This window comes from Thrips palmi, unplaced genomic scaffold (assembly GCF_012932325.1).
Source record: "Thrips palmi isolate BJ-2018 unplaced genomic scaffold, TpBJ-2018v1 HiC_scaffold_7, whole genome shotgun sequence".
Lineage (NCBI taxonomy): Eukaryota > Metazoa > Arthropoda > Insecta > Thysanoptera > Thripidae > Thrips > Thrips palmi.
In genome coordinates this window covers 3,511,170-3,532,625 of record NW_023144634.1, presented here as the reverse complement: position 1 = coordinate 3,532,625, position 21,456 = coordinate 3,511,170, and the positions used below count along the sequence as shown (strand labels likewise).

The 21,456-nt window shown below is 41.1% G+C and overlaps 2 protein-coding genes across 7 annotated transcripts in view; one reads left to right on the top strand and one right to left on the bottom strand.

Annotated features, from left to right (window-relative positions):
* Window positions 1-11,937, top strand: part of LOC117652809 (syntaxin-binding protein 5) — a 78,665-nt gene extending 66,728 nt beyond the window's left edge. The window contains exons 15-23 of one of the 2 annotated variants that reach the window (XM_034397922.1): window positions 281-397; window positions 476-595; window positions 685-801; window positions 878-1,096; window positions 1,287-1,395; window positions 2,788-2,871; window positions 6,759-6,854; window positions 6,935-7,059; window positions 7,196-11,937. In XM_034397922.1, coding sequence (XP_034253813.1) covers window positions 281-397; window positions 476-595; window positions 685-801; window positions 878-1,096; window positions 1,287-1,395; window positions 2,788-2,871; window positions 6,759-6,854; window positions 6,935-7,059; window positions 7,196-7,458 — 1,250 coding nt within the window. In that variant the 3' untranslated portion in view covers window positions 7,459-11,937. The remainder of the gene's footprint in view (window positions 1-280; window positions 398-475; window positions 596-684; window positions 802-877; window positions 1,097-1,286; window positions 1,396-2,787; window positions 2,872-6,758; window positions 6,855-6,934; window positions 7,060-7,195) is intronic. The other variant, XM_034397923.1, reaches the window with a different exon arrangement.
* Window positions 11,938-13,653: 1,716 nt separating this feature from the next.
* Window positions 13,654-21,456, bottom strand: part of LOC117652869 (ensconsin-like) — a 68,275-nt gene continuing 60,472 nt past the window's right edge. For 4 of the 5 annotated variants that reach the window (XM_034398043.1, XM_034398046.1, XM_034398041.1 and 1 more), the window contains 10 exons: window positions 19,921-20,133; window positions 17,073-17,255; window positions 16,783-16,994; window positions 16,113-16,694; window positions 15,895-16,029; window positions 15,702-15,808; window positions 15,484-15,613; window positions 15,243-15,373; window positions 14,934-15,142; window positions 13,654-14,842 (listed from right to left, as the gene is read on the bottom strand). In XM_034398043.1, coding sequence (XP_034253934.1) covers window positions 14,829-14,842; window positions 14,934-15,142; window positions 15,243-15,373; window positions 15,484-15,613; window positions 15,702-15,808; window positions 15,895-16,029; window positions 16,113-16,694; window positions 16,783-16,994; window positions 17,073-17,255; window positions 19,921-20,133 — 1,916 coding nt within the window. In that variant the 3' untranslated portion in view covers window positions 13,654-14,828. The remainder of the gene's footprint in view (window positions 14,843-14,933; window positions 15,143-15,242; window positions 15,374-15,483; window positions 15,614-15,701; window positions 15,809-15,894; window positions 16,030-16,112; window positions 16,695-16,782; window positions 16,995-17,072; window positions 17,256-19,920; window positions 20,134-21,456) is intronic. The other variant, XM_034398045.1, reaches the window with a different exon arrangement.

Genomic DNA, 21,456 nt, shown 5'->3' with positions numbered 1-21,456 from the left:
AAAACGAAAATCATCGTTGAAAATCGATCATACGGCTAATTGTCACATGTACATATCTAGTTAATCCACTAAGGAAAGACCCTTCTTTGCCATACAGGTTACACATCCCTTGTAGTTCAAGAGGCATCGAGTTTGCCTCGGGTTTCAACTTAAAACTTCCAGACATAATTTTATATCTGTAGATTCTCTTATTTCAACCTATAACAGAGGCCAGGGATGTTTAACCTAGGAAGGGCTTCTCAGCCGACATATTCTAATTTCTTGTTTTATCTATCTGTAGATAAATTGGATAGTTCTTTCTCAAGATCAAGAAGTTCAAGTATGTCTAGTCTTGAAAACATCAGTGCTGAGGCTATCCAATGCTTAGCCTTTGCTGATTCGTACACTAAAAAGGCTGGTAAGTATTTCTGGCTCTTAAATGTGCATATTTTTGTTCTTGCACTTTTTTTTACGGTTTCACGTTTTGTAATTTTAGATCCCAGTGCATACCCTACGCTGTGGGTTGGGACAAGCTTGGGATCGGTTTTAACCCTAATGATAACTGTGCCACCTGGTGATGCCCGTGCTTCGCAGCCAGTCGCCATAACTCCTTGTGGTGAGTAGCGACTTTGTTCCTTCTCAACTCTCAATTGAATTTAAATTCGTAACGAGGCCAGTTATTTGATCAAACGTCTTCTTTGACAGGTACAATTTTCAGGCTAAAAGGCTGTATTCTTACAATGTCATTTTTGGACTGCAATGGAGCGTTAATTCCCTATTCCTACGAGCCCTGGAGAGATGAGCACAAAGAAGGCAGGCAAAGTAAGAAAGCCTTATAATTACTGCCCCTCATTCTAAACTTTGATTTATGTAATGTGTTCTCTTTTGTACTTTGTAGAAACGCCCACTAAATCCGGTTGCAACAGCCGAATGTCTCCTACGTTGGGTGGCGCATCGGGCGTTGCTAGTGACCAGTTTGGAGACCGCCAATTCGTGGTCCTGACATCTGAAAAACAAGCTAGAGTTGTTGCATTACCTTCACACAATTGCGTTTACCGTCAACAAATCACAGACGGGGACGGTTTTGTAGTAAAGGCAGAAATAATATCACTAAAAGGTGAGAAATCTGGCTTATATTGCATCCTTCCCATGTGTACTGGCATTCGTGAAATATGCATAGCTGGCGTTTGTTGTATGTGTTGTCCAAAACCCAAAGGGTTAAGGGGAAAACGTCCAACATGACCAGACCATCCGTGTATCGCTGCTCTACTAACGCGCTCATGTTGGACTTTATTTACCTTTTACAGATAGCGTCTGCCTTATCGTCTACGTTTCCAGTGGCCATATCATTGCCTACAGTTTGCCAAGTTTAAGACCTTTAGTAGACATAGACTTTCTTCCTCTGGCAGATCTAAGGTACGTGTTTTATATTCTCTCTTTTATTTCTCGTTGGTGTAGCCCAGGGTTCTCCTACATCGGCTTTTTGTTATGTACGAAAGACACCATCGGGATACGTAGTTATATCTTTCTTTTGAAAAATATATTTAATAGACTGAGGTTGGTCCTATATTTTAACTGCTTATGTATATGATATTTCTTAATAGTCACAGATTTCTTCATAGGCATCCCAAATATTTAATCATAGTCAGACTCATTTCATTTATCATTCTGACAAGATAGAGTTGTGAAAATTTTATATCAGCTATGATCATGACCGTGTTATTTCTCTTTGCGTGTAGGGATGGTCCCAATATTCTCTAAACTAACTAAACTATGATCCTGGATAGACAACCTATACTTCTGTTTGTGTGACTTACACCTTCATCATAAATATATTCTTATCGCCTCTTTAGGGCTTGAGAAACGTGAAGGCGTAGTGTCGTGCACAATGCTCGTGCCAGTTAATCTAAAATCTAAATATTTTATGTCAACTTTCACTTTTTACACCGAATTTCAAGGCTTTACGCAAGAGCACTTCACAGCTTACCATGTATATTTTCCTCCCTTTGTGCAATTTTCATTCAATGGAAAGCCTGTTTGCAAATTGAAATGATTGAAAATTGGGTTAATCGCGCACGATTTGTTGCATGAGTGATATCACGTGGGGCACGATGTGAACAAACACCACGCAAAAGTTTTTGTCCCAGTCACACGATTGTTAGATTTAATTTTATTGGCTTTTTTATCGGTAGCAAATCCATGTTTCTGCACATAAATTTTGTCTGACAGGTCTGATTGGTTAAAGTTAAATTCGATTGCATAAGAAAATTCATTGGCAAACGTCATGGACTTGAAGGGCTGGATCAGAACAGATCGTACGCCTATAGCCACGATTTGTGCAGATTCCTCCCCCCCCCATCTCCTTCCTGTTTTTTCTGAACTTAACATTTATTTTCCTGTCATTGAATAGACATGGCTTTTATGCTTCCGCTCGTTTGTTGAAGTTCCCTGAAGAAATCCAACAACGAGATCCAGAGTTGTATTAACTTTGCTTGGTACATTGTCTCGTGCCACTCCTTTGTTTGGCATGATTTGGGCCCATGCATGACAGGCACTGTTTTCTGCTTGACTACATAACAGAAGTGCCGTATATACGGCAATGATTTAAACAGGCAAATCATTTGGGAAAAAGCTTGAACATGCATTTGCATTTTAACAACTTTTGCTAAGGCAAATTCTGTTCTTTTACATGCTAATATTTCCAAATATGTTTGTCAGAACTTTGGTTAGAAGTTAGTCCCCTGATATCTTTGTTCCTTCGATAAATTAGAGAACTATTGCCAATTTTTGTATTGTTCCTTCTGACAGTTTTCAGACAACGAAACAAGGCATTGTAGACCCTATGTTGTCCATATGGGGCCAACAGATGTTTGTAAATGAAGATACTGACCAGTAAGTGGGTCTGGGTTGTGGTCTTTGAGCCCCCCAGTACGAGAAAATATACACTCACACACAAACATGCCAAACCAAAAAAATTACTTCTGACAATTCATACATTGCCTTCCCTTTGATAAAAAAATACTTGATGTGCAAATGCGTATCTTAAAAAGTTAAAAATTATACTTTGTAAAAATACTTTTATTTTCAAATGTTTGAAGTAGACAAAGCTGTGTACGGCCAAAAATTCCTCTAGCACAAAAGGTCACAATTTGTTCTATGCCTCTGCGTGACACTGTCACATATTTTAGTGACATTTATGACTCTGAAAATTCAGGTCATTTTGGTGTGTCTTTTGTGGCTTTTGTGGCTTAGTGTTTTCTGGGATTTTCACTGTGGTTTTAACGCAAATTCAAACATATCTTTTTAACTTCAAAACTTAAAATAATAATAACATGATATTATTTCACTTTCTAGTACGCACGGCACATCTTCCAAAAAAAACTGCTTTTTATCTCATAAGAAAGGCGCTTATGATCGTATTAGCAAGCACTGACACTCTTCATCTGCATTGCATTACGTCGCGATTATTTTAGCATGCCTTGGAACAAAAATATATACGTCCAATTCGTTGTTTTGTAGTTGGCCGGATGGGAGTAGGCTTAAATTAATAAACGTTTCGGGACTTTTCTGAGAGTGCAGACGGAGAGCTGTCTTATGTCTATGGCTTTTGCATGTGCCTAGAGTAAAGAAAGGCAGCTTAATCAAGTCCCAGCACGGCGACTGAAGCTTAGGTATTCCCTGTCTTCGTCATCCTGGAATGTGACAAACTTCTAAGGCAACTGAACAGTGACAAATTTCAACACTAATTCAGTTTATTGTTTCGTATTGTAATCTTTGCAATATATTTTTATGTTTGTTGGTGTTCATTTGCCACTTAAATAAAACACTCACCCACACTCTAAATACCAATTTGCATGTGCATGGTCTAGATTAATCTTGCATGTTCTGCACGACCTAAAATGTTTTTGCATGTTGGCATCCAAACAATGCATGAACAAGCATGTCACTGCATGTTTTTTTTTGTGTTATGTGATTGTTCGCCATCTATGCTAAGTGTATGGTTGCAGTGTCCTTGTCACGGGTGTTGGGCTAAACTCCTTCCCCATTTCCACATAGTCGTGATCAATTCGTATAGGCTAATGGTGCAACGCTTCTCCCGCCTTTTTGTTTATCCCTGTCCAGCCGGGAGAACCGACACCGGAAGTAGGAAAGGCCTTGAATTGTCCTGACGTTTGGATTGGACCCCAAAAGCGGTGGATTAATTGTGGTCAAGACTTATTTAAGTGAAAAGATTCACGAGGCGCGGAACGCCTGCGTTCCACGTGAATGACATCTTGATCTTGGTTTGGGCACATTTAGGTCGTTTTTGTGAACAACCGTTCCCCCGTGGTTTATTTGGGGGAAGCGTGTGAACAGTATACTGCCACCGAGGTTGTAGAGCATTAGATCAGAAGCATACTTTCTGCTCATGTTTAGTACGTGCCTCGGTTTACTATTGACAAGAATGATACAAAGGTAGTTGTCTACTAATGCCCTTGGTTTAGTTCGCTTCCTAGATGTGCATGGACCACGAGAGGCATGACACGCATGCGAAAATTTACTGGGTTTATTTTAACCTGTGGATAGAATGAGGCTCAAAAATAAATAAATAGTTCGCTGCACGATTCCTGTGAAAAAGAATAATAACTCCAGGTTGAGAGCAATGTTGTTTTTCTTTATCACTTTACCATATTTGACTTTCTTGAAAACTCTAAGCATGCGTCTCTATTTCATAAAGAAAACATTGCCACCTCATGAAAACGCTCGTTCCAAACACTGTGCACTCCTTACCGATTTTCAAAACTACTGTCAAAATTTACGAACATACAGTCGTCCAAATTCTATCTTAAAACAATTTTGTCAACTCTTTTTTTTTCTCGAACGAGGTCATGAAGTCATTTTGGCCGTTACATTACACGATAAACTTTCCAAGGTCACACGCTCATACCCTTTGAGTAACTGCTTGTCATGGCACTTTACTCACTTACTCAACGGAGAAAAATAGGGGAAAACGACGAGTTTGGCTAGGGTCATCTAGGGTCTCTGCTTCACCGGGGTCGCCGTTTCCATTATATCAAATTTTGCGTATGAATAATTATTCTTACTCCATTATTCGGTGTTATTTGTTCAAAATACTTATTTTGTCTCTTTATGTTTCTTTTATATTTATTCAAAATTATGTGTGGATTTTCAGTGTGACTAGATGTAATTATTGTTTGTCCAGTGCGTTTCTCTAATGGACATGATTGCTGATTTGCTTAGAACGGAATCTAGCCTTTGCCGAATCGCAGCGCAAAAGCTCGTCAGAGCTGGTATAATAATCTATTTGTAGCTAAGCATTAGCAATGCGCTCGACGCAATATGCAAACATGTGAGCATTTTGCGAAAGAATACGACTGTAAGCACTCTAGTGCATTCTAGTGTTTAGGTGGTCGATGTTGATGTTTGATTATCAAGTACCTTGAATTACGAGTTGTATTCAGTGCTCATACGCATGCCCGCGTATTCTTTTTCTATATTGCTCGTAATTTTAAGTAATTCATAGATACATAAATTAAGAGCTCTGAACGACGGTTTCCTTTCTTAAACGTGTATTCATACTGGCTAACCTCTCGTACCATAAAACTTCTTAGTACTTCCAGTTTAAGACAAAGTTGACCACTAATTGCTAGTACAATTCGTTGTTCCAGTCTTGTTCAGAGCCCACTTTTCTGCGTTTTGCATGGATGGCTTGCTTTTGAATAACTGTAATATGCAGACGTTCGGTTTTCTGGGGCACGAATTCAATTGAGTCAAAAGAGCACGGCAAAAGTACCGCCTGGGATTCCCAGGCGCATCATGGGAAAAAGGGCCTACTTTCCAGGCACCGCCTGGGAATCCCAGGCGGTACTTTTGCCGTGAGGTCGTTATGATTGTTGAATGTTGCTACAAAGCTTGCCTGAAAATACGTACTTAATTGCTGGTAAAACAGACAATGGAGTTCGTAAAACCCGCTTTGAATACGAACGTCTGCTAAAAAAAACTTCGATGCGCTCGCTAATTGCGCAAGCAAAAAGTTATGTGGTTGTTTGCCCACGCGACTGTGGAGTACGATGCAGGTGCCGCGACACTAGAAGTAAGACCAGAGAGGCACTCTTGTGCCAGCAGCACACCGCCCGCTCCGACTCCTTTAACAGGTGTTCCAGTTCAACTTGAGACAGATCAGTGCGATATGTGGCCTCGCCTCTGGGGCCGCCGGGCCGAAGCACCACTTAGCGCCTGTGAGGTAGGCCGCAGGCCCGCACGGCAACACACTGATGTGGAGACGGTGGCCTACCTTGCCCCTGTGAAGATGCCAGGGGCTAGGTAGGCCACCGTCTCTTCACACGTGTGTTGCGAGACGGGCCAGTGGCCTACCTCACAGGCGCTAAAAGCGCTACAGGCATGCGCAAGCGACGCTTTCGGAGGACACGAGTTTCGGAGACGACGATAGGCAACCTATCGCACTGGCCTGTATTCGGCAGTTTTGAAAAACCTGCTAATCTCAGAGAAACGTTTCATGAGACTGTTGGCGAGTCGAACCAAAAAAGGGCTTATTAGTAAGCTACGATAACTTTTAAATGATTGCATACTTGATGCTGACTGCTTTCCAAAATGTACCTGTACTGTTTTGTGTGGCTGCGCTCAGTCGCTTTGTGTTTTATTTTTATTCATTCTGCCATTGAAAGCTAGATGTGCTCAGTAGACGTAATGTGAGACGGCGATTTAATGTTTTCTTTGAGTTATGCCCCTTTCATTCATATGGAATTTTAAATTTACAGGATAGCGAGGACTTTCTGCTTTAGCAACCGAGGCCATGGTCTTTTCCTGAGCTCACCTACAGAAGTACAGAAGTTTACAGTTTCAGCAGAATTCTGGTAAGCACTAAAGGATTCGGCCGGTTGGCGTATTGCCTCTGTGTTACTCGCAACTTCTCAACTTCTTTTTCGTTTTTCAGCGCAAGTTTAGCCGAGATGGTCGGTGAGCTTTTCCTTCCTCATGACATGCCAGAACCACCGAAACAGAGTTTTCTGCAAGGCTTGTTTGGAGGTGGTGTGAGAAACCTCGACAGAGAAGAGCTTTGTAAGTACTTCACCAGACAAGCAGTCTGCAGTGAAACTCATGCAATGCCAGACAAAACTGTGAATATTCTCTTAGTCTCCAATTTACTGTGCTCTCCAAAAGTGTTGACATGGGAACCGATTTCTCCTTCTTTTAGTTGGAGAGTCGAGTGGCCGGGCATCGAGGAGTATTGCCAAGCATATTCCTGGTTCTGCCACAAACTTGGAAGGCTTAAAACAAAACTCGTCTTCTGCTGCTGGTGCAATATCTCAAGCACACATGATGGCTGTGGAACGAGGAGATAAATTAAGTCAACTAGAAGAACGCACACAACGAATGATGAATGAAGCGGAGAACTTCTCATCCTCTGCACATGGACTCATGCTCAAGTACAAAGACAAAAAGTGGTACCAACTGTGAATTATCAGTATTGCTTCTGAAAAATGGTCAGTCAACATGTGTAATGTGAGCTACACTGGATACTAGTCGTGCATCCGATGGTCTGTGTTTAAACACACCTCGGGCACTTCAATGAAGTGATTACGATTGATATGTCCTGATGTAGTAATTTGTAACATGGTTCAGGTTGATCCAGTGTTGCTGGTTTCAGCAAGCCGTGTTTTGTGCACTTTGTGTCCTTATCAACACGCCTTCTCTTCAGTCTGAAGGAAATCTTGCTCTGTTTTTCTGTAATGAACTTGCATTGCACCTTTCATGACTGAGGTCCTAGTACCGGGGCAGGTTGGGGTTCATTGCAACACACAGTTTCATGCACGGTGGCTTAAAATACCATGATCTGAGAAAAGACCATCATTTGTCAGACAAGCAAAATTAAAATTTACTACTGAGTAAATTTAATGTGCCAGGACAAACTTTCTTATTGTTCCTCTACTGATATTCCATATGCGTCTTTAATTTGAACATATTTGATTTGGTGGTGTGTGCATGACCTCAGCTCTCCCTCAGTTTATGAAAATTTCCTTTAAATTATCATGTACTATTTGATAGTAACATTGGTCATTTACATTTTAAAATGGTGTATAAATTTATTATGGGCAATTTTTCGCATAAGACCAAGCTTGCATCTGTCATACGACCAATATCGGCATATCGTTTTCTATTGAGGTGGTCTTGGCGACAATGCTCTTACTTTCTTGTCATTGCGGTGGCTACTTATGTAAACTTTCTCTGCTAAGTCTCTGTACACATTTATTCTTCCCATAATACTTCAGTTTAGCAAGACCCCCTCTCTGTACTGCACATCACTTGCTACTTACCTGTAAGGAATGGTGCGAGGATGTACCGTGATTCAATCCATTTGTTACAGTCATTTTGTTGAGGTATCCAGAAACTTGGATGCACACTAATGGCTGTTGTGTGTGTTTGTGTGTGTGTTTGTGTGTGTTATGTTTGTTCATGTGGATGTTTGTGGTGTAACCCCACCAAAAGGGAAGTCGTTTTGTTTGTAATTTTGTTACTAATGTTGTAATATTTTTGTTACATATGTTATATTGTACATTTTCTAGTTGACTTGTACCATGAAAACGCTTATCATATTGGATTTAAAAGATGTGGTGTGACATGTTGGTAAAAAAAAATTGTTGCAAAAGCTGTCTAAACCTAACTGCGTATCCTATAAAAACATCATAGTCAATACCTTAGCATGCCATGCATGATATGAAAGCGCTTCCTTGCGCATGCCATGCAAACCTTGTCTTATATTGTTGAAGAATTTGTGTCATAAAGAGAACTGTACTAATGGGTCCGCTGGCGGATGAGCAAAACGTTAAAAACTTCTGTGAAAGCTCCTATTTTCTGAATACATCAGTGGTGTTACGGAACTGCATATGTGATGTGGTTTATGAGTAGTAAGTCTCCTGAAGGAGCATCTTCCTTTTTGTACTTCTTTGAATAATATACTAGTAAATTGTTGTAGTAAATTGGTTAAATTAGATTTAAGTTATGAGCACTAATGCTTCAGTCATATCTTCCATAGTATTCAAAGTGCTGAGTATGTCGTTGCAATGTGATAAATACAAATTATACTACTGCTTCTCTCTGAAATGTGAATATTGTTTTCCATGTGTGAAAGGAGAGGTAGATATTCCCTGTACAAAGGCCAGGCTGGCTGCAACTGCTTCAATGCAGACATTTCTGATTATTCTAGTGCTTGCAATATGTGAGATGTTTAATTGTTCTGTTGTTCTCTGAAACTGTATCTATTTAGCAAACATGTCCTCATCGACGTGGTTACCGAAACTATTAAGGTATTTGGAAAAGTGTTATACCACAAATGTAATCAGCTTCGCACAAATCCAATTTTAAACAAAAACAAATCAAATTGAACATATCTTTATTCATTTCTTACATGTTTTTCAACATGAGATAATTTGTAAGACCAGTCTCTTATGGGCCTACAGTGAGTTATTTTATCGGCTCTTTCTGGTTGGAGTTTATACAATTTCATTCCTTTTTTAAAGGAGCTACATTTACTCATTGGGCGCCCTTTCCCATCAAAAGTAAATGGTCAGTTTTCTCTACTTTGGTTCATCAATGTGAATCTACAAAAATAGTAGCTCGATTTGTAGGCACTGTCATATGTAGCTTTTGTATGTGAGCATTCATGTACTCAGCTATGCTTTTCTTGGAAATTGTTAGAGCGAACATTTTCCCTCAGTTAAGAGTCGTGTATAACATTCCAGAGCAATATATCCTTTTTCTAAAGGGAATTACTTATACAATAACATGTATCTACTTAAATAGAGATAGAAATAGTTACAAAGTACCACTTTTTCCAAACAAAAAAAATACTCTGAACAATACATGTAAGATGCATGAGTGGCAATATTTCATGGTAGGTGTTGTAGAGTTAATCGATCTCCCCGTTTAAAGGCCTTGTCTTTTGTTGTGACAAAATGTGACAGAGCGACGTCATCTGCTGTACACACTTCATTTTAATCTATTTTTCTAATGCTGAAGTGGGAACATTTGAGCAAGTGCAATTGTGGTTTGTGTGCTGCAGCTATTCATGTGGGATCCCAACATAACATGTGCGTACCATCTGAGATTAATTGTTTTGCAGTTTTTCGGTCATGTTCTTGCATCAGCCATGTTAAATTTTAACAAGAGACAGGATCAATATTTTGTTTAGGAATAGAGAGACAATAACTCTGAATGGAAGAACCTTGAAATACCTATATGAAACTTCTGGCACTGTTTCACATCCCCAAAGTCAAGTCAAAAAGCTAGAAATTTTAGAATGTAGTATTAAGCTAGACATGTGTGTATTTAGGCTGTATCAAATATAAACTCTCTGGCTCGCATTTTTTAAGTAGCCAGCAGGCCACCTTAAATGCATGGAAATTTTAATATGGTTTGGAGGGAGTAGACTTACGATGAAACTGTTTGAAATATCTGAGATCAAGATCTTTAGACAAACTCTTTGCAAAACTGAAACTCTAATATCCACATTGCAATATCTCAAGTAAATTTAGGAATTAGTATTTCAACATATAACAGTATTTGACAAATGATTTCCTCTTTTTGATTTTCAGAAATGTAAGGTACGTAGACAGACAGGGTATTTGAAATGGGTGTCTAAATGTTAAGGCACACTTGATTATCAATCCTCTGGAAGAGATGTTTGTCAATCAATGCAACTGCCTCTGTGAGAGCACAATGCACATTCAAAAGTAAGTGAATTAGCTGGTATTGTGGGAATTTCAATAAATTTAGACTTCTTGTACGTGCTATTTTGTAATCAGTGTGTTTTCTAAGCTCTTTACAACGTGAAATTTCGGGCCAAAACAGCGTTAGTTTCTTGAGCTGTCAATTAGGATCAGGAAAAGTGCATCTCAAGCTCATTCCTATACCCATTTCTCCCTATTCCCTGTTGTTCATGTCTTGTTATGCAACAACGAATTATATTTTTAGTGCATGTTGTTTCTCTAATCCTTTCAGTTGTAGCGTAAAAGAATGAAAGGCAAAGTGTCTCTATTCTGAAAAAAATAGATAAATTGGGTTCCCATGTGGTCTGCACATACAATGCGAATGAACTGTACGTGAACTCTTTAAGTACTTGTGCCTTTATCATTTGTGTTTGTTGAAGTGAACAATGGAGGGTTGAGATTGTATTGATTAATTGTTAATAGTTTGATTATGATGCTAAGATTTGGTAACCCTCCTTCAAATTATTCAAACTTTAGACCTGTAAATAAAATAAAATTTATATTTAGGGTACTAATTGTAACTGTTCTTCTATACTGTACTTAAGTGAAATCATTAAAGAAAGGGAATCATGTGATATTATATTCTGCCCATTCTTGGTTGTTAACCTGATATTTGTTAATGTGTAAATTAATGTTAAATAAGATTGTTGCATTAAAATTTGTCAAATCTATGTTCGTTCATGAATATAGAGTATTGAAGTGTTTTTTGGGGGGCGGGGAAATGAAATGGTCTTGATTTGAATTGTTAGACTGTAAAGCAGTTCTGTATGTATAGAATGATGTAAACGATGATAAATATTTAGTTAGCTCGAAATCGCGAGGGTCAAGAGACAGAGCACAATCTTCATGACCGTATCACGGTTTCAAGTTATGGAATTTGTTGAAGATTTACTTAATAATTTTAATCATTTTTTTTATTGGTTAGATTCTTGAGATGTTGCATCTTTCCCCTTTATCTCGTTTCAGAATGTTGGGTTGTTTTCATTTGTTGTTCTTTTATTTTTACTCAGAGTGTGTGCAAGTAAATCACTTAACTCTAGAAAATGTATTAAAATATTGATAGACAATAAGAGATGAAATTGTGTGAATATTTTATAAGATTTCTTGTATGTGTACAGAATGAATGTCAGCCTTATAAATATGAAGTATTAAAAGCGAATTGTTTAAAACATTTGTTATAAATGTTTCTTGCCTGTCAAGTTGGCTACCAATCATCGTGCAAAACTCAGATGTGTGGAAAGTGCCACATTGCCCCTGCAGCGTGGTCCTGAATCAGTTGACTGCTTGGACAGCTGCAAAATCTCTGTCACGAGTAATTGGAGTCACGGGTCGGTCCGTCGCACACGGTCGGTCCCGGTCGAACGGTCACATGGAACATCACTAACCGGTGGCTTGGTCGGCAAGAGCGTCGCCCAAATCTTTTCATGAGTTTGGTTCCCAAACTCTCAGTTCACCTCACTTCACGAACCCGAAGAATCAGGTAACCATGGGTCTGAGTTTGGGCGGAGACACGATTTGGTGGCGCAGGAGTTCGGTTCAAATCCCAGGTATAGAAATGTTTTCCTCTGTTGAACCTCGAATCCGGTAACTTACCATTACTTCCAAGATTGGCGAGCGAATTTTCATCGTCTCGGTGGCTGGGAGCGCAGAGGAGGTGTTCGCGCTGAGAGACTTTGATTCGAATCCCGGGTACCGAAACATTTTTCTCAGTTGACTGCATGAATGCGGTACAATTAGCCCAAGTTCAGACTGAATCACGTAAAGGAGAGCCTCGGTGGCTCAGGGGGCTGAGGTGTCGGTCGTTGAGAGAAGCACTCGGGTTCAAATCCCGGCTAAGCGTGTGGCTTACGTTTTCCGCCGCGGTGCTGCTTTTGCAGCAGCGTGTCAGATGGGTGGCCTACCTTGACGGCGCGGCTCATACACTGAATTAAAGGCCAGATATCTTCCAAACAATCTTGGCTGTTAAAGAGTGCAAAAGAGTGTTCCTGCCGTCAGCCTCCGTCAGCGTGGCAAATGGGTGGTCTATCTTGGTGGCGCTGCTCTCTGTATATCACCTCTAGGATGCAAAAGAGTTCCCGCCGTCGGCTCCCACCCCCCCTACCCCCCCTCCCAGAAGGAGAGGGGAGTAGGGGCAATCATAAAGGGTTAGTAACCTGACCTGGCTGGTAGCGAACCAGGTCCAACGGGAAACATGTGCTGCCGCATGGCCTCCACAGCCCATCGCTCTGCCACCTGAGCTACGACAACACACCTGTCCGACACGTCCTATCTTAGAGTGATGGTACCGGGGTTGAGAAGTAAACTGAGGAAAAGATTCACTCAACTGGGAATCGAACCCAGTTCTTCCTCCCACCGGCCGACACCTCTACCATATCGACCATCCAGCCACTGAGAAGCGTCGCGATCTATCTTAGAGTGATGGTACCGGATTTGAGAAGTAACCTGAGGAAAAAGATTCACCCACCTGGGAGTCGAACCCAGGACTTCCTCCCGCCAGCTGACACCTCTACCATATCAGCCAACCAGCCACTGAAATACAATGCGATCAATCTTAGAGTGATGGTACCAGATGTAAGAAGTAAACTTAGGAAAAGATTCACTCCTGGGAGCCGAACCCAGGCCAGCTAAAGAAAATAAGTTTGTCATTGGGATTCGAATCCAAGTCCTCATTCGAAGCGGCCGCTGCCTCTGCGCCCGGAGCCACCGAGACACATAAGCCTCCACAGCGTTGCCGATCGACCGTCCGACCGACCGTCTGCGACCGACCGACCCATTGTGGGATCACCTTACCAGCTACTAGCATGACCACATATCTGACAACTTTGATTTTTTTTCGGGTGAGAATTGGTTTTTCTTTGGGTTGAGTTTGTAGGGAATGAAAGTCATCTTGAATCTGATAAAGCACTTTATTACAAGCATTTACATAAAATGAGAATACAATTTATTTAAACAAGTTGGTTTTCACAAAAACAGCACACCTGGCTGGGCCAGCCACTGCCAGCGAATTTCTCATTAGCTGGATAATCTGAGTCCATTAAAATATTACACTATATTCAAACTTAACACAGTGTCATTTACTCTCTTTAATTGGGGTTCCTGACCTCCAACTTTACAAATTCTTTCTTCCAGGTAATCACTACCCTCTTTCCTCCTTGAGGCAACATTAAAACAAAAGATCTTCCAAGAAATAAAAGCAATAAATAAGGTGAGAATTTGAAAGACCAGCCTAAAGTGATCAAGGAAGGTATGATACACACAGCAGGATGTTACATGATGTTACACAAGGTTACAGAAGTTAAGTAATATTTCTACCGACAAGTCAGCAGCAGGAGTGCAAATTGAAGATTACTTATTACAACATTAGTCACTCAGAACTTACTAGCATTTCTAACATTGTTCAGAGCTAGTAATGGAGAGATGGACAGGCAAAACATGTTGTTTGCGCATGCACATGTCACACATGATAGAATGGTGCCAGGTCATAAACAACTGACTCCATCGTGCTGCCTCTGCACATATTGACTTACAATTTTGTTATTTTGAAGGTTTAAAGTAAACAATTGAAGAAAAACAAAAGTAAGAAAAAATATAATGGTATTGCCTAGCCCCTGATAAACTGCCTCTCCTGCTCACTGCACATTTTATTTTCCATCTGACTAGGTGAGCTTAAATTTCATTTTAGTACCACACATACTTTGAAAACCGTTACAAGTAAAAAAGGAATTAAAATACCACTTAATTATGATGCATATTTAAAAGCAGTAATTGGAGTGGGCTGAAGAAGATGACGACAAGGGCCTAGCTGCTAAAATCTTCTTGCCAGTTGCGGCTGGAAGTGTGTTTAGCTGCCTGTTGACCCATGCCCACCATTTTGCTTAGCACCATTGTTCACATTTTATGCACTATTAATCACCAAGGTGTCACACGCTCACATAAAAATTCATTTATTCAGCAGTCTTCGGGTTACACGCAAAATTCATTCAAGTACACACTGTATTTTGCAGGGTCACTTAGTGCACATCTTTCTGCTCATTCATAATTTTCCTAGTCTACATCGCATGCTTATGATAACAAATCTGAAATGTGGAAGAAAATGTTAGGTTTCTTAAAGACAGATACCATTAAAAATTACTTTTCAACACTTGACCAGAACATGGTTGAACATACCTGTCACAACATTTGAGTCCTGTTTCTTGCTGAGAGTGGAATCATTGAATGCTGCAATGAGCGGAGCTGGACCATTGATAAGTCCATTATTTGCATTAAGATTGGAATTAATGCAGTCTTCATTTGACAGAGAACCCAATAGATCGCCACTGTGAACAGAGTTGTGTTCAGAGAGGTCTAACAGCACGTTTGCTGCATTATTCTGTTTTCTAAGAAAAATGAAAAGAAAGAAAAGTCAAGGGGACTGTTTATACAGCAAAGATAAGTAATGTAGGGGGAAGGGGAGTGAGGGGCTGGAGGAATCCTTACATGCTGTCCATGCCATTGCTGTGTCCATTGCTTTGACTAGAAGTTGTGGCTGGGGAGACAGACTTTGCTTCCTGAATAGTTTCAGAAGGCTGTGGCTCCTCGTTTTCTATTTGATTTAAATCACCATTTTCCTAAATTTGAAAGGAGAAATATTTAATGATGTGATCTCAAATAATGACAAAGCACTCTGATAGACACTGTGCACAAATCATTAATTTTATAATTTAAAGTTATTATGTACCTTAGTAGGAGTAGAGGTAGGTGTGGTACCTTTACCACGGGTACGTAGCATTATAGCTTCTACCCTCTTACGACGCTCCATACGTTCTTCTTCTTCTTTCTTCAATTTCAGTTCCATCTCTTTTCTTTGCCTGTAAAGCAACAGATTTCACATTTAAAAACATATTTCTTGAATTGAATGTACAAAAAATGTACTGTAGGTTAAAGATTGACCCATACTTCTCAGCCTCCTCCTTTGCTTTCTTTTCTGCTTCCTCTTTTTCTGCTTTCTGTTGAGCTTCTTCCTCTCTCCTTTTTCTCTCCTCTTCCTCCCTCTTTTGAGCCTCCTGGAATCAAAAGACGAAAGATGAGTAATTACCCTATGTCACTTGTATTCTGTTTCCAAAGTATATCATTCAATTTTGTCATTTACCTCAATAGCTTGCAAGAGTCGTTGCTCCTCTGCCCTACGAGCTTCTACCGCTAACCGTTCCTGCTCTTCTTCAAATCGCCTTTGATCTTCTTCCTCTTGGCGTAATCTTTCTTCTTCAGCCAAGCGCTCTGCTTCCTACAATTTAAAAAAAAAACACAATTTAGTTTTATAAAGCCCTTGTTAATGAACAGAATTAATTTATACATATATGCACTTACAAGGCGTTGTCTTTCAAGTTCTGCTTCTCTTTCCGCTTGCTCCCGAGCAAGACGCCGTCTCTCAGCAAGGGCAGCCTTGGCTTCCTCTTCAGTAGTAATACGCTGTTTGGCAATCATAGAAGCGGTCATGTCCACAGCTTCAGAAGACAAGTTATCTGTAGATACAGGAGCAGATGTTACACTGGTTGAAAAGTCTTCAACCTGTCTGCTTGCTTCCCATATCTGTTCTTGGTGTTTTTGCTCCATTTGCTGGAATGTGAGCTCTGCTGGAGCTGCCGGTGCTGCTGGCTCATCCTTAGGGCCATTCGTTGGCTCCTGCACAGAAACCAATGGCGCTTCCGGGGCTTTGGCCTGCAGCTGCAGTGGCGATGCACTGGGTAATGATGCGTGCGCAGGCGCAGGTGCAGGCGAAGGCGCAGGTGCTGTTTCAGCTGGAGGACTCGGAGCTACCGATGTGGCAGCTTTAGGAGAAGGCTCCGCAACCTTAGTTTGATTCAGGAAAGGATCTTGCGGCAGTGCTGGTGCAGTATCAGTTCTTGGTGACTGGAGGGGTGTTGCTTTAGGAGTCGGTCGAGGTGATGCCTAGTGAAAAAAATAACAAAATAATTAACAGTTCAAAATTATTTAACAGTTCAAATTATTTAAAAAGTGGAAATAGATGATGGTGTACCTTGACAGTCTTTGGAGGCTTCTTGGGCGGAATAGAGGAGGTGCTATCAGAGCACGGAATGGCACCGTACATGCTGGCAGTCATTCGGTCAGAACTAGTTTTCCTAGAACTGCTTCCTGTACGTGGAACAGGTGGCTTGTCTCCGGTTCCATTGAGAGAGGCCGCGGCTGCTGCTGCCGCCGCTGCTTGCCTCTTATGTTCAGAGCTTAAGCCTGGAGGAGAGAGAAACATTAGCAAATAAACATCGACATTGACAGGCCTGCACGGTGTGCTGAAGTGCTTTTACTCACTGTGCCTTGGCGGAGGGTCGATCGTGACCCCAGTCACTGCGATGCTCGCTGGCCGCGGCCTTCTAGGTGCAGCCACGGGCCTGGAGCGCATTGGAGCGCCAATGGAGGAGCTCACGCTGCTCATTGACTGCTGGCTCATGGCACTCAAGGGTCTGGAGGGAGTTGTTTCACCTGAACGTAAGCCTGCACCGGGAAAAGAGAAATCAAATGCAAGTTAGATATTTCATTTATGATACTTAGTATTATAAACTCAAAACAAATTGTAAAATTAGGTAAACGACACGTGACAAGATGACACAAGCAATTTGACTGATCTTAATTTTTTAAATCTTGCTTTTAAATGGGAGGAAGAAAGAGTATGTTATAAGAGACAAATCATTTCAGTAATTTACAAATGAAATCACAGGAAATGTTCTCTTCATTAGTTAATTGATCAATCATTAACATGCAGTGTCATCAGTCAATTGCCTTGAGTTAAGTTATGTTAAGCTTTATACGCTAAAATTAAACAACTAATTATAACTGTTCCAATAACCATTAAGTTCCTTGCTATGGGTCATTAAGTGTAAAAACATTTTGTCTTAGCTGGTGCAACTAAGACATAAAATAAAAACTGTTGTGGAATGCAGTGCAAAAATACCACAGATGGTCTCTGGGAATCTTTCCAAGAGGCCTAAACACAAAAAAAAAAAACATCTCTTCAAAACAAATCAATCTTAACTTAACGTAATATCCGGACAATAACTCTTTTCTTCTTTAGCACAAAGTTACAGCTTCATCAAACATTGAGACGTTGCGATTCATCAGAAAAGTGTACTTTCATTGTTTTATAAAGTAAGCTGGTTAGGATTAAAAGACGAGGAAGTAAGTAGCTCAGAGAGTGAGAGAGAGTCCAGAGTACAAAAGCTTTTCCCAGCGTAGAGGTAAGGACACACTCACAAAGTAAACTTTCTTCAGAAAAGTGTAGGAAAACATTTGATAGAACATAAGACAAGTACACAAAACAATTCACATGAGAAACAACAGAAAGGTGACACTTTACAATGTGTAGAAGGCAATATTCCATCCAGATCCTTATTTCTTTATCTTCGCCCAACAAATTTGTATTCTTAGGAACTCTTTAACTATATGCACTAACGGTAAGGCTTCATTGGTTACATGGTTGTACATGGCTGTACATAACTTCCATAAAAGTCAAAGTTGGAAACGCTTATGAGTTCAACATGGAAACAAGATGTAACACAGTGGAATATTTCAGAGCCAATCAGTTTGTAGGAAAGAGTAAATAGCAATGATGTACATTGGATACCGAAAGTTTGTCCTTACATATCAAGTGTTAAGTACCATGACCAAAATAGATTTGGCTGAGTTGTAAAATAAATTTTTAAAAATGAAAACAAAAAGCTGGTGAATACAAGTAAAACAAAATGTGCAAGGACTCTTACCTCACCAGGAGAATAGAACAGAGTTGACCAATCACCGGAGAACAGACATACTCACTGATAAATAACCACCACCGTCAGAAAGAAAAGAGAAAAATGTAAACACCATGCAAAGCACTGCTTGTTTAAAATGATACTAAGCAAATTAATTTTTAGAGAGACTAAATTATGAAACAAAACAGAAAACCATAAGACTTAAATAATAAAAATGACTGCCAATATTTTAGAAATACATATATGATAAGTTTATTTCAACCCTTGAATTTTTTGAGTGAAAGTCCGGGCAGACAAGCATCATGTTTGAATTTAGAACACCATCCCCAACAGGCATGCATCCACACAAGAATAACAATCCCAGACAGAGAGACTTTTGAGAAAATTTGCAAGACTAAGATCAGATTGACAGAGTGAGAGCACACTTCAATGATGACACACACTACATGTCATAAGTTAAATGTAGCAACGTACAAAGAAATGTAAAGGAAAACTGCAGTTCCTAAAAATCAATCAAAAACTACATAGCAGCAGGCTGATTAAAACTGCTTCATCAAAAAATGCACATGCATAAACAGGGCTCAAAATGAAAAATATGAAGGCAACTGAAGAGGGCGGAGCAAACGCTTTAGATTCACGATGACCAGGTTGTCCCTCCAATGAGAGAAACTCTGGTAGCAGAAGGCTCCCTATCCACAGTTATAAATAGAAGCTTCCTAAGAATGTTTATTCACATTCAAAGTCATATAGGCATCATTGGCATTACAGACCACCTTCGTCTCATTGTTAAGCAGTTCTTGCTCCATCACAACAGAGAGTGCTTGCGAGCTCACAAATCCAACGCTTTGCAAGCTCACCAAACTTTCTTTGCGACTCACTCCAACTTACAAAACAATGGCAAATTTGAGAGCAGGTAAGCCAATGCTGCGAGCTTTTGATAAGGGCCTCGCGAGAGCAAACGGCCTACTCACCTTGCAGCTGGGCCGGCAGGGCCGGCAGGGCCAGGGCCTGCGCGTCAAGGGGTTGGCTCTTGGCGGCCTGCTCGCGTGCACGCCGGCGCAGGCGCTCCGCGCGAGTCATCCTCGGCGGGGGGACGGGGCTGCTTACGCACAATTGAGTCATGCTGCGAGAGGTGTCAGAGCGAGCAAGGGTCTGGCTGCCCGCCGACCCGGAGGCAGACAAGGCGGACAAGCGCGCGGACCCCGCGCCGCCAAAGCCCGCCAAGTGCCCCATGGACTTGGCCGAGCTGAGCGTGAGCGTCCCCTTGGAGCCGAAGCGGCCGGCGCGGGGGGGCCGCTCTGGCGCCGACGTGGATGTGGAGCCCGCGGCCGCGCCGGGCCGGGGCGCGATCTTGCGGGGCTGGGAGAGCTGGTCAAGCCGGGACATGGAGTAAGCTCTGTTTGGGGTATTACCGGACGTCCGACGGCTCTGCCGCGTCGAGGGAGGCCCGTGGCCCTGGCCGTCCCTGGGGGACGGCGTGGTCGGGATGAGGTCCGTCTTCCGGCGCGCCGCCGTGGCCGCCATGGCGCTGCGGGGAGTCATGTACCCGGAGCCCACGCCGTCGGGGGATGTGGCGGCACAGTCCTCGTCGAGCGGCAGCGCGTGCGGCGGCACCACCCCGCCACCTGCATTGCGCACGAGGAGCACCAAGGCTTTCAACATGACTTTCAGCACCACGCACTGCACCACGCCCTGTGCTCTGCGCGGCTCAGCGCACCGCCAGGCCGCCAGTGCGAGCACAGGACGGGAAATACTTTTCCCTACCCGTCAATGAGATAAGCCAACATGTTTGTAAGTGGTTAGAGAAGCAACCTTCACCATAAACCCAATTTTTTTTTTTTTAAGGAGATGCAAGAGTAAAAGCGAAAGGACAGAATCTAATGAAGATTGACGAAAAGATGCTACCATGTTAAACCAGGCCGATGAGGAGTAATAAGAGAGTGCTTGCCTTATTAATAGCTTGTTGCCAGATGAGTTTCTTAACTTATATTATGACAACATGTAAATTGTACATGCCAGAAGACATCAATTCAAGATCCAACTGACATCAGTAAGCGTGGTTTACAAGAGCAACTGACCATTTGCAATAGTCTGTATCAAACACTTGTTAGTAGTTCAGCACACAGTCCAACTGTTACTTTCCCGACACATCACAAAAAGCAAACATCAGCTCATACATGACGAAGTTTAACAAAAAACAAATAAAAATATATTCCAGTGTACAAAACTTAGTAAAACTATTAACAAGAAAAAAAAGAACATTAAAATGAAAAAAAATGTTGTACATAGTAATCAAACATAGTAAAATTGCATATGCATTGGTTACAAAACAGCCTACAAAGCACATTCCAATCTCGTATATGATAAGGTAATACTGCCATTAAAGCCTTACAATGCAAAGCATTTACACATGCTGAGAAACAAATTGCTTCTCTAATCCGATAAAATGAAATCGAATGTTCATTCATGGTAATGCTTGAGGCATATAATTGTTAATAACATAGCACAGCAGACGCGAAGAGTTCCCTTTCCTGCACCTTCTGTCGTCACATTTCATACAATGTATATTATGTTTATGGAAAAGTTCACATTTTGTTGTAAGGAAGCGGTAGCCAATCGAGGGTTAGGGAAGTGCAAGTATTACATAATATGAGGACTCACCACCACCATTAGGTAGAGAACAAGTTTTGGCCCTAGAGTCTCTGAGATGTTCAGGTGGCTCCACCCATGTCAAAATCTCATGAATGTCTGAAATAGTTATGTTCCACAGATAGAGACTACCACTTGGGGTGCATCTTGTACTTAAAATCTTACAAAAATTTCAAGCAAGTTTGAGCATGGTCTGCAAGCAGTTCAATAGGCTTCTCCCCATTCACGCAAAGCAAAATGCACAACTCATCACAAGGAATAATAATAATAATAAGATAGTAAAAATCCTTGATGATATG